Source organism: Excalfactoria chinensis, chromosome 3 (assembly GCF_039878825.1).
Source record: "Excalfactoria chinensis isolate bCotChi1 chromosome 3, bCotChi1.hap2, whole genome shotgun sequence".
In the NCBI taxonomy this organism is placed as follows: domain Eukaryota; kingdom Metazoa; phylum Chordata; class Aves; order Galliformes; family Phasianidae; genus Excalfactoria; species Excalfactoria chinensis.
In genome coordinates this window covers 101353957-101369329 of record NC_092827.1, presented here as the reverse complement: position 1 = coordinate 101369329, position 15373 = coordinate 101353957, and the positions used below count along the sequence as shown (strand labels likewise).

At 38.2% G+C, this 15373-nt stretch overlaps 1 protein-coding gene across 1 annotated transcript in view; it reads left to right on the top strand.

The window, feature by feature from the left end:
* The window catches only part of RALGAPA2 (Ral GTPase activating protein catalytic subunit alpha 2), a 109307-nt gene that overhangs the window by 17114 nt on the left and 76820 nt on the right, over positions 1–15373 (top strand). Inside the window, exons 4-12 of the mRNA XM_072331360.1 lie at positions 3345–3402; positions 5842–5885; positions 6667–6841; positions 7365–7480; positions 9414–9552; positions 10563–10762; positions 12383–12613; positions 14190–14363; positions 15130–15267. Of these exons, the coding sequence (XP_072187461.1) occupies positions 3345–3402; positions 5842–5885; positions 6667–6841; positions 7365–7480; positions 9414–9552; positions 10563–10762; positions 12383–12613; positions 14190–14363; positions 15130–15267 (1275 nt within the window). The remainder of the gene's footprint in view (positions 1–3344; positions 3403–5841; positions 5886–6666; positions 6842–7364; positions 7481–9413; positions 9553–10562; positions 10763–12382; positions 12614–14189; positions 14364–15129; positions 15268–15373) is intronic.

Sequence of the window (15373 nt, the reverse complement as noted above, 5' to 3'; positions counted from 1 at the left end):
CACACTGTGGGGTTTCTTAAAATATTTCTTATTAGTGTACTGAGAAACTACAAGCAAGATGTCAATAGCCAGTTTGGATTCACAGCGGTGTTGCTAAAAGTCTAGGCTGGAGTGCAAGAAACTATCATTTGTTTTATAGAGATGGCAATATGAGTTTTTGAGAACACCAGGGGTTGGGAGAGTGAAGAATATATTCTTGGAAATACTGAGTTGAAAGGAAAACGACCCGTGCACGTGCATGGCAGGATATTATGTCATGCTGTAGCACTATCCTTGTCTAGTGACTAATGTGCATAATATGTGAAAATGCCCAATTAAAAGAGTGTTATAGCCTCAACTTTGAATTTGCTTGTACCTTTCTGAAGTTTTCATTTAATGGTATAGACCTTTAAACATGCTAATGCGTATTTGCACTGCAGGAGCAAGTGTGCCCTCTGAATTTAGATGAATTCTGTTGCTTTCAGTCTTCTGCAAAGCTCTCATATCTTCCAAATTTGATTTCTTAAGCAACTTCACCTTACTATTTGCTCATCCCGTGCAGATGATTTAGTGCATCTTTGCATTTTTCCAGAGCGAACCCATGTTTTTTTCCTGGTTTTGAGATGCTGAAATGGAGAAAGGTGTGAGAAACAAGTGAAGTGTCCCAGTTTTTGCTGTGCAGGAGATTTTGGGATATGGAAGCTTTCACCAGACAGGAACTTCTGTCCTTTTATTGTTTTTTCCAAACCTTACATTGTTTTGATTCAGTCACTTGACTGCTTTTATTCTGCGTTTTATTGTTACATATTTATAGCTACTTTTTGGTTGTTTTTGTCTTAAGAACAAGAGTCCAAACCATAGCCATATTATTTCCTTCTTCCTCTGTCCTCCCAATCCTGCACGGTTTAGAGCATCCTGGTAGCTTTTCTTGGTAGTTGTCAGACTCTGCAAGAGTATTTTTGTGCCAGATTTGCTCTGAATGTGGCTTAAAATCAGCTCAGATGCCGGAGTTATTCTTATGCTCTTTCTCAAAATAGATCTTAATTATGCATCTTTGACACATTGCCAGCTTATGCTGCTTACAGTTTATCATAGATGCTTTCTAGAAGTGAACTTCACTCCAAGTGTAGGTGAAATTTTGCAAGGTACCAGATGCTGCCTGTACTGCATGCTGTCATACCTCTGGTCTTTCCCAAATAACAGTTAATATGCTCTGCATCTGGTAGAGATGGCATGGTGAGACCTCGCCTCCCTCAGTGTGCTGCTGTCTTCAGGCACAATCAACAAGTTCTTTGGTTCAATTCTCAATCATTTGGGATGTTCAAGCTGTAAAAATTACTCTAAGAACATTGTTAAAGCTGCTGGGAAGTGGATGTTGCTTCTTTTTGCAGCTAAAGAAAACGTTTGTACATCATCAGATTATTTCCCCAGGTTTTTGCTAATAAGAAATGAGTATGGCATGCCTGGTGTTTATTTCAGGTTTATTCAGTGAAATTGCCATATTTTTGGGGTGTATTTTTTTTATTGATAGAGAAATGCTGGATTCTTTAGAAATCTAATCAAATTGGCTTTGGTTGCCCCTCTTTGGGAGTTTTCCCCTGTGGCCTGAGGAAGGAGCTGTGGGGATAGCGCTGAAAAAGAGCTCGGCGAGGATGTGAGAGGGATGTGCCTGATTTATTTATCTATTCACTTTTAGAAATGCCAAATACTATTTGGGGAACATGTGCTGTGGATGTAAAGGAAGAGCAGTCTGTCTGTATGACCTGAGGTCTGGTTCCCTAAGTCTGTGAACATGTCATGACTCCCATCTTCTGCCATGGAGAAGGGAGTGCTCCTTCTTCCAACGATTGTGACTTTCAGTGTTGTATACAGTTGCTTATGCACTTCCTTGTGAAAAATTAAAGACCTGTCCTGATCCATTTCAAGCATATTAGCAATAATGATTCGTGTGTAGGCCACGCAAATTGTTGCTTTCTTGGCTGTGAGCTTTATTTCTTCTTGTGAGCTTTTATGTGCAAAAGACCAGCAAATGGGTCACCACTGCCTGAATTACTTGTCATTCATTGTGCATCCTGCATGTGGTTTTTCTGAAGATTTGATGGCTCTTCGTTATGCAAAAATGTATCCTGGTGATGATTAAACTTGGGTAGTCATGTATAGGATTGTTCAGTTTTATTTTTTTTTCTTAAAGGTGTCAAAACTATTTTCCCATTTAGATACATCTTCTAAATTTTATATCCCAATAATTGAGAAGCTATACGTTCCAGACCTTTTTTTCTCTGAAATCTATACAAAAACATGTGTGTTCTCTTGCCTTTTTGGGGAGGTGAGTGTCAGTAAGTTAGCTGTCCTCTAACACTCCACCTACTTGCCAAGTCCTAGTTTATTATGCTAACATATATCTATATAGAGAGAGATATTTATGTGTCTTGAAACTTGACTTAAATGTTATTTAAAAGCCATGTTTACCAAAACTAGACCCCCGGATAGCTTGGGTTTATCCAAATCACTTAATAACATTGTCATCCAGTAAACTAACAAAAAAACATTTGGTAGCCCCAACTGTTTTTTGCAACTAATATTGTAGGACTCCATTCGGGAAAGCACTTAAGCATATGCTTAAATTGCTTTGCTTTGTGGATGCTCTGTTGAGTAACAAAAGTGAGGGGAAATGGGCTTGACCAAACCTCTTTCTTTGTTTGATCTACCTCTGTTAGCATCAGTCCGAGGAAGATTGCCGTGTATTATTCCACATAAGTGCTTTATTAACTGCATGTGCTATGAATTAAATTAGGCTAGCTTTGTGTAATTTGGCTCGGTTTCACTCAGCGGCTGAAAACACAGGTAAATCATCTCACGGTAAAAATAACTGCCCTGCTGCTCATCTCTGCCTTAGCTGGGAGATAGACCCCATTAGCTGATGAAAAGGCAGACCTAAGCCACCCAATCTCAAAATCTGGACTGTATCAATCTAACAGTAGTTATTACCAGGCACTTCAGGAAAATGTAACCCAAAGTGAGCCTCTTAGAAGGAAATTCTATCTGTAACGTCTTCATTAGAAATCAGTTTATATTCTGAAACGCTAGGGCATTCCAGGAGAGGGGGAAGGGGGAAAGAGGCTTGTGCCAGTGCTGTGGCATTTATTTAGAATCATTCCAAGTAGCTTCTTATGTAGCAAGGGAGTAAGTAATGGCGAAGAGTTCTAATTATTATAGCTATCTGCTTTCTGTTGTGTTTTCTCTCCCTATATATGTGTATATATATATAACCATTTCATTTTTGTTTTGTGTATTAGTTTATCTGTATCCTCTGAATTAGCCAGTTATTTGTGGAAAATGTGACTATTTAGTTTTCTTTCCTGCAGAAAATATTGCAACTACTACCTGAGAGGATTTTTTATCGATGGCATTTTCGCAGTATAGGTAAGAAGGAATGGTTTAAAAATGTTCTAGTAAAATTAAAATCTATGTTTTCTGTAATCTCTTTCCCTGGTTCTACAAGTCCCTTAAACCACAGCATGGCATTGCCCAGCACACAGATGGTACTTGTATGTGAGATTTGCATCTGAAAACTCTTGAAACATCTGGAGAATCTTTTTACCTGCCAAAATAGCTCTTTGTTACGTGTGGTGTTGGTTGCTTGCTTCACTTTTAATTTTGCATGAAAGCTCCTGGAATTTGGAATTTACCGTGGTCCTCTTCCCCTTTGTCTCTTTCAGTGCTTTTAGAGCATCAAAATGGTGAGGGATCTAAACCAGCACACCTTTTCCTAATTAGGTCTGCATTTGCATTCACAGACTAAGTCCAAAAATTAAGATCGAGAAGGGCTGTGGAATCTGTGGTTGCTCTTTGCTCAGATACAGATACCGTTGAACTTGTTCTCAGTCTCCTTTTGGAAATAAATTCTTACAACATTTCTGCTTTCCATTGGTGACTGTTGAACAGTTAAGCACAAGTTACACTAAATGTGAACCATTGGGCTGCTACATCACTTAAGCGTTTAATTTCTTCTGTGATAGTCCTGTGACATTATTCTCTATATGTTTTAATTCATTGATATTTGTGAAGCACTCACTAGAATCTGAGAATTAAAGGGATTTATTGAATTAAATTTCTGTTTCAGAGTTGGAATAGTGAAACAAAAAAGTAGAGGACAAAAATATAAACTTCTCTTGGTTTTTTTTTTTAGTAACTTTGGGTGCCTCACAGTCTTGTTGGCCTGTGTGTGTGGGACTCTGAATACACTGCACTTCTGCAAGTCTGGCCCCAGCTGTCTTGCACAGATCCTTCATTCAGTGGAGGATGCCAAGCCAGTTAGTTGGCACTGGCCATTTCAGGCACAAGAACCCATGGATGGCATTTGCTTGGTCAAATGCTCTCCATTCTTCATCTGCACTCCATGATATTTGCAATACATACTCTGGCTTCTGGAGCAAGGGAGGGAATAGTAGGAGCACAGGAAAGGAGTTGGTAAAGTTTGGCATTTTTTTCCTTAGCTTCCTGTCCATTCTGTCTGTTCACAAGCAGCTTTGTTGCAGAGGTCTTCATAAACATAGAACTGAACATTGCTTTGCAACATGGGCCTAAACAGAAAATAATAGAATTGTCAACTTAGTTAAGGCACTTAGAGGGCTTGGCTTAAAACTTGATATTCTTCTGCTTGTTGTTCTCCTTAAAGCATTAAGATAATAAGCATCTTAAGGCCATCCCTTTTGGCCTTGTGATCATGTACAGGAGACAAAGAAAACTTTATTTTCCTCATTTGACCAGACTCAAGAGAGGAAAATACTTTTCTTCTGATCCTCCAGCCAACTTGCAATCCACTCAAGTAGTTTAATTTGATAATGTCCTCTGAACTAAGATTCTCTGATTCATTACATCTGTGAAAATTCTGTTTCTGAATGCTTCCAAGGCAGTCACAGTATTTTCTTTTGCTGTTTGTTGAAGTAAATAGGACAGATTATGCTGCTTTGGGAGGGGAGCAAAGGGACGTATCTCTTTGTTATAGCTCTTTTTGGTTGGTTGCTTGATTTGGTTTCCAGAACCATTTCATCAGTTGTAATGTTTTTGTCCCAACAGTATATTTGCTGTTGCAAAAGAAATAATGAGTGGAAGGTGAAGGTCAAGGAAAGGGCTGTTGTCACATTTCCAGTTAGCACTGAGAAAAATAAAAGGAGATGTCTGCTTGACCACTTTGCTTCCATTTCATTTGAATGAGTCTAGAAAGAATTGCTTGTAGGCATTTGCTTTAGAGCTAATGTATTTACATTCTTGCTCCCTCTGAATAGTTGTATTTCGATAAATTTACAGCTGTGTTCAATAAGTGTGCTTCAGAATTTGGTTGCAGTTATTTAAAGCGCACCTTGTACTTTGCTTTTTGCTTGATGTTCATGTGTGCTAATGTGCATTTGTTATATATGTTAATAACTTCCATATAGCATTTTGAAATGGAGGTCCCATTTAAGTAAGGCTCTAATTCTCACAGCCGGGTGAAATAACAGCTGAGTTCTACATGTTATTTTGCAAGGAATTTGACTAAAAACATTTTTAACTGGAGAATGGGATATGTGAGACCGCTCTGATTTAAGTCAGGTGTTTGGAACAAGCAGTCGACCTGCTATTTTTAAACACGAATCAAATTGTTTTGTAGTTTCAGTGGCTGTTTGGTTGTTGGCTTTGTTGTTTTTTAGATAGACATAAGTGTCACGTCTGTCATTTTACTTTTTATCCCCCTGAGGTTTTCACCTTTTTTGAAGACCAGTGTAGTGACAGCACAGGAAGTAGCACGTAAACAGCCTTTTCTGTAGTGCTTTCTTAAAAGCTTAACATCTGATCTGTGTCTGTTTCATCTTCCTAATCCAGGGTCCATTTTGAAGAAACTTTTGCACACTGGAAACTCACTCAAGGTATCTCTCTTCCGTGATGTATTCTTATTTCTTACTCATTTGATTTGTATGAAGCAATTTATTTTACAGGCTTTCAGTATGTACATTTTCCCATATCACTGGCCTTTTCCATTCACCTTTTAGTTACAAGTTTTAAGATTGTAACTGCAGGCTATTTTAAAATCCCCATTCCTCAGTTGTGCTGTTCTAATGACCTTTGCAAATCCAGCTGGAGGAGTTAGCAACGTATTTGCTTAGTACTTCATTTTTTTCAGATCTCTCTGTCGTGAAATGCACTGTATTGCATACGTTTCTTGTTTTGCTTAATAGTTTTGCATTCATTTTCGTTACTCCAAAGAAATGACTAACATCAAAATTGGATCTTGTTAATGAGAAAGAAGAAAGGATACTTACAGAATACTCTGTCTTGGGTGGTTTTGTTGCACCTCAGTTCTCCTGGGGATCTTCTGGTCCTGCTGACGTTGAGGACAGCAGCCTGCCTTAACGTGTACGGAGCTGGGATTCTGAAATTGGTAGGACAGAGGCAGGTCAGCTCCTTGTCCTCCAATGGAGGTGGGGACCATCATACACTCTTCTTAGAGTGCCACTGTCTTGGTACTGCTCTTTCTCACCCTTCTCTGCTCTTGTTAGGTTAGCAGTAGGATTATTTGTGCTATGACCAAAAGACTTGCTAGCACAGAATTGGAATCAATGTACGTGTCATACACTTTCTTGACTATGTTAATGTTCTTTCAAATTTGTTTTCATATATTTTTTTTCCTACAAAACCATCCCCTTGTAGATAAGATGTGAAGGAATCCGACTGTTTCTTCTCTGGCTGCAAGCACTTCAGACTAACTGTACAGAAGAGCAGATATTAATATTTGCATGCCTTGTGCCTGGGTTTCCACCTGTTATGTCCTCACAAGGTCCCTGTACACTAGATAACGTCATTAGTCCTCCTAATTCACCAGATGGTGAGTAAACTAACAATTTCTGTGCTGGGTGTTTGACTTTCTCCCTTTCCCTGAAGTTGCTGTGAACCTGGAAAGCTGCTTGCAGGGACAGTGCCATGTGATTGATACTGTTTGTAGCTCAGAGATGGCACACATTTGTCAAGCTGTTGACATTTTTTTTGCAGTGTTATGGCCTTCAGGTTTTGTCATTCTGAGTTAAGAACAGTTTTGTTGTTATTTTTTTTACAGTGAGGTAAGGCTGTATGAACGCCTTACTGCAAAATAAGTTACTGTGTAGATTTACGGCTTATTTGTCAACCTGCAGTAACTGTGTTAATCCTTCCAGACTGCACTAAATCAGAGGTTGGTCCTGCCCTCAGATATCTGTTAAGGTATATGGGAAAACACACGGAGTCCAAACAGTTTTGGTTTCGCACAACTTTGAAGTACATTAGTAATTATTAGCAAATCTTCTTATAGGGAATATTATTTATTTCATTACTTTCAGGTTTTCTATTTTTAAAGCATTTTCTCTTTATTCTAGCTAAGATTTTTCCAGAAGAAATCACCCCGCTTTTGCCAGCTGTCTCTGGAGAGAAAATCGCTGAAGACCAAACCTGCTATTTTCTTCAGTTGCTATTAAAATATATGGTAATTCAGGTGCGGAGGATATGTTTTAAACTATTCATTTTGGGAGGATTGTACTTGTGGTAGAACATCATTTGCACTTTATGTATACAGAGCTGCTCTTGTTCCTTTTCTGGAAAAAGCTGTCATCTGCATTTCCTTAAGGCAGACGTTTTTACATATTAGTTAGGCCAAATACAGGGTGTTTGTTAGATCTTTTAGGTCTCCATGTAAGAAGCGTGTATGGAAAGAAGGATGAACAAAGCCTTCTAACTGCCTGTTTCATGTGCTGTGTTTGCATTTAGGAAGTTTATACGGGGCAGAAATACTAGTCGATCTTTTTGCTATAGCCAGGAAGGACCACTGGAGGAAGAGAAAAGAGAGATGGCTTCTGAGTTCTGTTTTATTATTTTTTTTTTGGGGGGGGGTTGTTGTTTTTTTTTTCCTGAGGATGGAAACTTGGGAACATTGTGAGGCAGTTTGTGGAAAATCCTAGACATTAAGTTTTAGAATCAGCCACTGTGGTTGTAATCTGCCCATCCATTTCTGCATCATAATGGCAGATGTTGCAGGTATACATGAGCAAAGTGTACGTACTTTGTTGCCTATATCCCTTAACATATTCCAGCTTAATTTTGATTAGAGTAGGTATTAGCCAGTGTTAATAATCTGACAGTAATTACAACAACTATGTCATTAATACTATAGTATGTACTTACATTCACAATATGTGTCTATCTGGGCAGAATTTAATGTAGTTTCTTTTACACAATAAATGTTGGAAAAAATCAGTAGTCTTGCTTCTACCTCTAACATGTCTGTTTTGCAGAAGTGTAATACGTGGCATGCTCCCAAATTATTAGAGAGTTGGAGAAAGGTACAGTGGAGATTAAAACAGGAGGATGTGTTTAAAAGAAAAAATATCCCACTAGACTAAAATAAAGAAGTCATTTTTTAACGTCATAGATTATCACCTTGGATAGAGACATAGCGAACTTGTCCATTACATATAGTTGAACAGGCTTTTCTAAGTGCTTTTAAATATTAATTAAGAGCCCTGTTGTCTTTTGATGTGTTGCAGAAATAGAAAAGAGATGAGAGGTAGGCGCCAATTTGAAGCATATCTCAAAAATTAAGTACTTACAGCACTCACTTATGTTTCATTAGAAGAGACTAAAATCCAGGTAGACTTAGGTCATCAGTGGAAGAAATGCTTCATTTTAGAAAGGTGTACTTTGGTATTTCCTGTTTGAAATGTTGCTGGATTTTCTTGCACAGATATACAGACCAGACCCGCTTAGTATGCATTCAACTTTTTCCAAATTGAAAGTGTTTTAACATGCAAAAAGCAGCCCTTTCAGAGTTTGGCACCGTCTTCCAAGGAGCACTTTCAAAGCTGTTGTTAAGGGACACCTTGAAAGTGCATGTGTGATTCCTTGGTGTCTGTCTGTGCAAGAACAGGTTGATGCTCAAGGCAAACAGGGCTGTCAGCCTCTTCCTTCTCAGTGGGAAGTACTCATGCTCGGAGTCTAATATCTCAGAGGGGCACTGCACACACAGCTTAAGAAGTGTAGGCATTGAAAATTGTTCTGGTTTGCAACATACTGGTGATGAAAGCGTAGCCCAGAGATGCTTTTAGTTACATCCAAATTCACAGGTAAAAAGCAATTTAAAAAATAACATTGCATTTTTTGTGCTTCACTGAATAAGGACAGCGCAAATGTGCTGTGTTCTAATGAACTTTATTTCTCCAGTATGCTGAAGTCCTTCAAGGCAGTATCTTGTATTCTTACTATGCTTTCTAGAGAAGTAAATAAGTGTGGGACTGATGTTTTTTCATGTCTGTTATTAAAGTGCAGTTGTTCATCTTTCCCATTCAGTAGAGCAACATTTTGTCACCAGCATGGATCAGTGTAAAACACGACCTTCAAGCTTTCTGTTTCTTTCTTTTAATTCTCTGGCAAAGGCTGCGAGCTTGGAGTGGAAGAATAAGGAGAACCAAGACACTGGTTTTAAGTTTCTGTTTACCTTATTCAGAAAATACTACCTTCCACATTTGTTCCCATCTTTTACAAAACTAACTAACCTCTACAAACCTGTTCTAGGTAAGTAGCAAGTTTTGTCTTTTAAGCAGGAAAAAAAGAGTCTTTGCTTCCTTAAACAGAAAAAAAAAAAAAAAAGAGCATCGAAAGGCAAATAAAAGGAGTTGTAGCCATGAAATAAATAAGCTCACTTTGTGTTGCTCTAAGCATCTGTAGGAATCACTTCTCTGGGATTAAAAGCATGCTATTTCAGTAATGCTCACATTTTCCTATGACCTTCTCCTAATATTCTACTGAATTATGTATTAGAGTCAATAGTAGCAGGGTTGTTATCACTCAACCGATACACTACAGCCGCTACTTTGTCACTCCTCCCTCCCTTCCTTCCTCTGACTTCTAACTCCTGTCTTTGCAATTTGCTCTTAGTGTCTGAATTCACCTCAGTGCCACTTCAGTCATGTTCACAACTGGAGCACAGTTCTTCCCTGTATTTCAGCTGTGTGCAAGTGATTTTTTCCCCCCAGATCTAAGCATCTGTGTTAATTGTGACCCAACCTATCTGTATTCAGCATTCTTCCACTTTCTTTCCATGTGTTTTATCTCATTTCAGCTTGTGCAGTGCTCTCTGCACCTGAGCTTTCCCATGTGCTAAGTATCCTTTTTAATCTTTAATCTTTTCACTGAGTGTTCCTGAGTCATCTTCTCTTTCTCATTCTACCTTACTAAAAAGACACAGGGAAATTTATAAACTCAATTTATGTTGCAGACTCGTGTCTGTTTTGGATCTTGTCTTACTCTTTGCAGCTCTTCTCTTTTGCTTTCCTTTCTTTTGCCTAATACAAATTATAGCCTTCATGAAAGACTGGTGCTTTTGTGTTCTTGCTTCCCTTTAGAAGTTGTATAGTTAGTAATGCAAGTGTTAAAAAATAAAAGCGGTCAGTCATTGCATCTGTTATTTCACATGGCAAAAAAAGTGTGGTTGGTGACATGTTCTATGCATTTAAACAGTCTGGAAGCAAGTACAGTTTTTTAAGATTAGATTTTCTCTGTATTTTCTCTTTTTATCTCACCAGATATTCCTGATACAAGACCAAGACCTGTATACATTACTGCAACACGAAACAATGAAAATGTCTATAGCACAAAAATTCCATACATGGCAGCTCGAGTTGTATTTATTAAGTGGCTTGTTACTTTCTTTCTTGAAAAGAAATACTTAACTGCCGTTCAGAATACAAAAAATGGAGGAGAAATGCTCCCTAAAATTATTCAGGTGTGCTTTAAAGTTTACCTTTTTTCTCTTTGGATGCGCTAGAAACCTTGCAAGTGATCGCAGTGTGCTGACAACTGCAGCAAGAAAGAAATGCAGTCCCCAAGTGAATAACTGATATACTTGTAAATTGAAATTGAGTATTTTTTCTTTTATGAAGGAGGGCGTCTTCAACGAAATCTCTTAAGTAATTAACTGTGGTTGTTTTTTTTTCTCATATCTGTTTGCCTTACCAGATTTCATCGCTATTATCTTTTTACTGTTGGAGTTTAATCTGTAAGCTGTCAAACTTATTGGAGGCACAGACCATTTCCCAGTAACATCAAAGGCTGTTTTGTTTTCTTCTTGATTATAGCAGCTGTTTACAATGAGATACCAGAAAAATATTTCACTTTTAAATTCTGGTTGAGGTTTCTGTAGGATTAGGGGCTTAATGTGAATTTTGTAGAAATAAATAGTTTTAAGAGACTCTCTGGCTTCCCACTAAAAATCTAGGATCAATGTCAATTTGATATTTCTCTTGTATTGTAGGACAGTGTCAAATCCAGCTTGAGTGGAAAAACACTATGAGAATCAAACTGTATATTTTCCTCTTAATTAATTTTGAAGCTCTTTGCTGAAGAGTTTTGAAGCCTTAGAAGGGCTGAGTAGTTTACCTTCTAAAGGTGCTTTTTAGTATCCTTTTCATTCTCATTGGAATTTCCACCTTCTACCTAAAGACGTGCTGTGCCATTGCAACAGGCACAGCCTGGAAAATGAAATCCTTTCACTGAATTTTATAGACTACTGACATAATTAATTATTTAGGCTATGTAGTTATTGCTGCCTTCAGAATGGAACTCAGCTAAGTTATCACTGCGTCAGCATTTAGCACGTGTTGTCCTCCAAGTTGTTAGAGACTTCAGTGCCTGTAGCTTGTGCCTCGTTAGTATAGCAAAATTTTACAAGTGAGTTTATTATGAAAAGCAGTAGAGATGTTACTGCTGCTCTCTTCGTCAAAGCGATAGCAGCCTTATTGAAGTAAATGTAAAGCCAAACTGCATTTGGGTAATGCTTTCAGTTAGTGTAAGCAGCATTCTTTGTCCAGCAATTCAGATGCAGTTTTATTCACTTTCTTCCAAAGGCTTTGTCCTCTGTCTTCCCTTGACTGAATTATTTTAGCCAGACATGGTTCAGGATGAAGTGTTGCAAAATAAATGCAATGCCACGCCAGAACAATATCTGACAAAGAGCTGTCAGGAATAATAATGCCTAAGAATATGCACCATGTATAGTGATGTGATTCTTCTTTTCTCAAAAATCCAATGGACTTGGAGCTGCTTCTCCCTTGTGCCTGCCAGCTCTCCAGTCCCACCACTACACCCCTTCTTCTTTCTTGGGGAGCAGACAAGTCAATCAGTTGTTCTGGGCTGCAGGGGACCCATATGCATCATATAGCGTATAGAACCAAATTCCTTCTTGTATCAAAGAGTAGACTGAAATTTGCACATCCTGCTGGCTGCTAGGATGCCTGTGTGCTATGTGAAAATGAATATTGCTGTCTTGAGTTCTGAGTAAGTATCACAGATTTTTGGCATGCAGCGGTTCAGTAATTTAATTAGCTATATCTTGTCTTCCATGCAGACTGTTGGTGTTGTAAACCAAGATAAAAACCCTGAACTGGAAACCAGCATGACATATACAAGCGAGCAAGAGAGAAGCCATTCCAATAGCAGCACGTTATCTGACCGACGGCTCAGTAATTCAAGCCTTTGCAGCATTGAAGAGCAGCACCGGACTGTCTATGAGATGGTGCAGCGGATCCTCTTGTCCACTCGAGGATATGTTAACTTTGTTAATGAGGTGTTTCGTCAGGTAAATGTGCTTGTGGAATTGCCATTATTAAATTCTTAAGAGATGTTATGGTTATTAGAAAGAACACTGTCATGGGTACCGGTCAGGTAACTGATCAAATGTTGATCAGTGCATTGATCAGTGCTAATCACACCAGCACCCTTTGACTTGGGAGGCCTTTCAAGGTCTAATTTCAACCACTAAATGAATTTTTTTTTATAGGAACTGAAACTTTGCTGCTACTGAATGGCCACTTAGATTTGAAATAGTAAAATTCTTCTTTTATGTGTGTTCAAAGTCATCATTTATTGCTTCTACTTGTGTTTTTCTTTCTTTTAATATCTTTTCAATTGTTTGGGATAAAAATACATGTGGACTTACTGTAAATTCCAAGACCTTTTCTGTTGCGTTGTCATGGTAGGAATTGATTGAAACAGCACTTCCAGGTGACTTAAAATTATAGGAGACACCCTCCAGCAGCAGAGTGAGCATGCATGCTTTATTGAGAAGTGTTTTGTGTGACACAGTTAAGGAGCTCCTTGTACCAGAGCTTTTTGCGAGTTGGATGTCATTGTGACTGGGAGTGATTTTGTGTGTTGAGAAACACTGTGGTATGCTGCCCTCTGCTGGTGTTTGTTCAGAGTGTATGCATGGTTAAACTGGCTTCTGGAGAACAAAAGCTAACAGAATGCAGCACTTTCATTAAGTATGATCAGTGTTCAGTAATTGAAGCAGATTGTGGCACTTGGATCCTGTCCATGTTTATCTCTCCCTTATAGGAATCTCACTAGTCAGTCTGAGTTCCTCTGTGTTTTTATTTTTCTTTATATCCAACTTTTCAACCTTCCTGAGAGCATTTTGTGTGGTAGCCATTCATCCCACTGCTTTACTAATAGTCTAGCAGTTGTCATCAGACTTTTTCAGTTTCCCCACAACTTGAAGGACAACTTGCTTGCTGCATGGTGCATATATATGTGGGCAAACAGGCAGTTTTGCCTTTAAAGGCTCTCACAGTGAACATCTTTCCAGAATGGTTAGAAATGCTGACATTGGGTTGCATGTTGAAAATAAATTTGTTATGCTGATTTTTGAATATGTTGTCAGAAAGGATTGAATGCCAATCACTGCTATTCTCATCACAGTGTAATGTCTTGTCTCTACCTACACTTGCTAAGCTGCCATTTCATATCCTATACTGGTGATGTAATTTGAAGTCAGCTCCTAAAAGTGTAGGGTAGAACCCAAGTTTAAGTCTGCCGGACCTCTGTGCCTAATAATGACTGCGTGATGAATTCACCTTCATTTAGAGAGCTTACAGTGAGTGAAAGCACCTCTTAGTGGTTGTCTGGACAAATACAACATAGGAATTGTTTGGAATTAATAGTTACAAAATTAAGAGATCCCATACAGGTGAAGATACATACATATGTTGTTGATGAACTGTAACTTCTTGTACAGACATAAAACATGTTTCCTTGCTTTATTTTTGATCTGCGTTATTTATGGGTGGTGATGACGCGTGTGTATGTTTGTATATGTATGTATATGGATTTCTGTGCCCCATATGTCCAGTAACATCAGTTGACTTTAAATTTAGGCATTTTTGTTGCCTTCCTCTGATATATCTGCAACACGAAAAGTGGTTAAGGTGTATCGAAAGTGGATACTGCAAGAGAAACCTGTGTTCATGGAGGAGCCAGACAAGAAGGAAAACAGTGAGGGTGCTGTTATCAGCTTAGAGGATTCGTCAGCAGAAACGGATGGTAAACATGTATGCTATCAGTGTTATTTATATTATTCTGTCTCCTTGCTTTGTGTTATTTATCTCTTAAACTTGCCTTGAAAGTGAGTAAAAATTTAAATTAAATGGGAGATCGGGATTAAGAAGGGCTATAACTAGGAACCAGAAATATAAATCATTACTGAGTATTTGGTAGGCCTTACTGAGTGCAAAGAAAGATTGCAGCTCTTTCAAAAATGCAGCTTTCTTCATTACTCCTTGCCTGTATGGATATGGTAGCAAGGGCTTAATGGAAGTGGTGGTAATTACTTAACAACTTGAAAGTATCTACTAATTTGCATGTACTCTGTCCGAACTTTGCATCTGTAACACCAGGAACTTAAATTGTAAGTAAAGAACTTCTGTGATATCACAATTTTTTTCATGCTCACTGTAGTAAATATTGACTTTGTTGTTCACATTAAAGCTACCTAAATAGAAATCTTGTTGTGCCGAGAAAGATGGTTGAGTTGTAAAAACAGGATTTTCCAGGCATCTATTTAATTGTACTACAATCAGTGACTACAAAATGTAAGATAAAATGTTTCAAAATGCCATAGTTCTTTGAAGTTTTATGAACCTTTACATTCCATGTACTGTTTGCTTTGAGATGTCAGTCATAGACATGATTTCCTTGCTGTAATGGTTATAGGATGCAATAGTTTCCTCTTCTTGCTTTTTCTGTTTTAATTGATTTTGAATAAATATGGACATCTTTCTTTTTCCCTGGTCACTAACTAAGTGATGTTTTTGAAAGCTTTCCTCTGACCATTCAGGACATAAGCGCTCATCCAGCTGGGGAAGAACATACTCCTTTACCAGTGCTGTGAACAGAGGATGTGTGTTAGAAGATGAGGACAAAAATGTTAAAGCTGGTGCTCAAGCTGCATTACAGGTATGCTGCGTTGAAAGGTTGCAAGGCTATAATAGTTGCGTAACTTATACTGTACACTGTGGTGCAGTCATATAGCCATATTAAATTTTATGTTGAGTTCCGGATT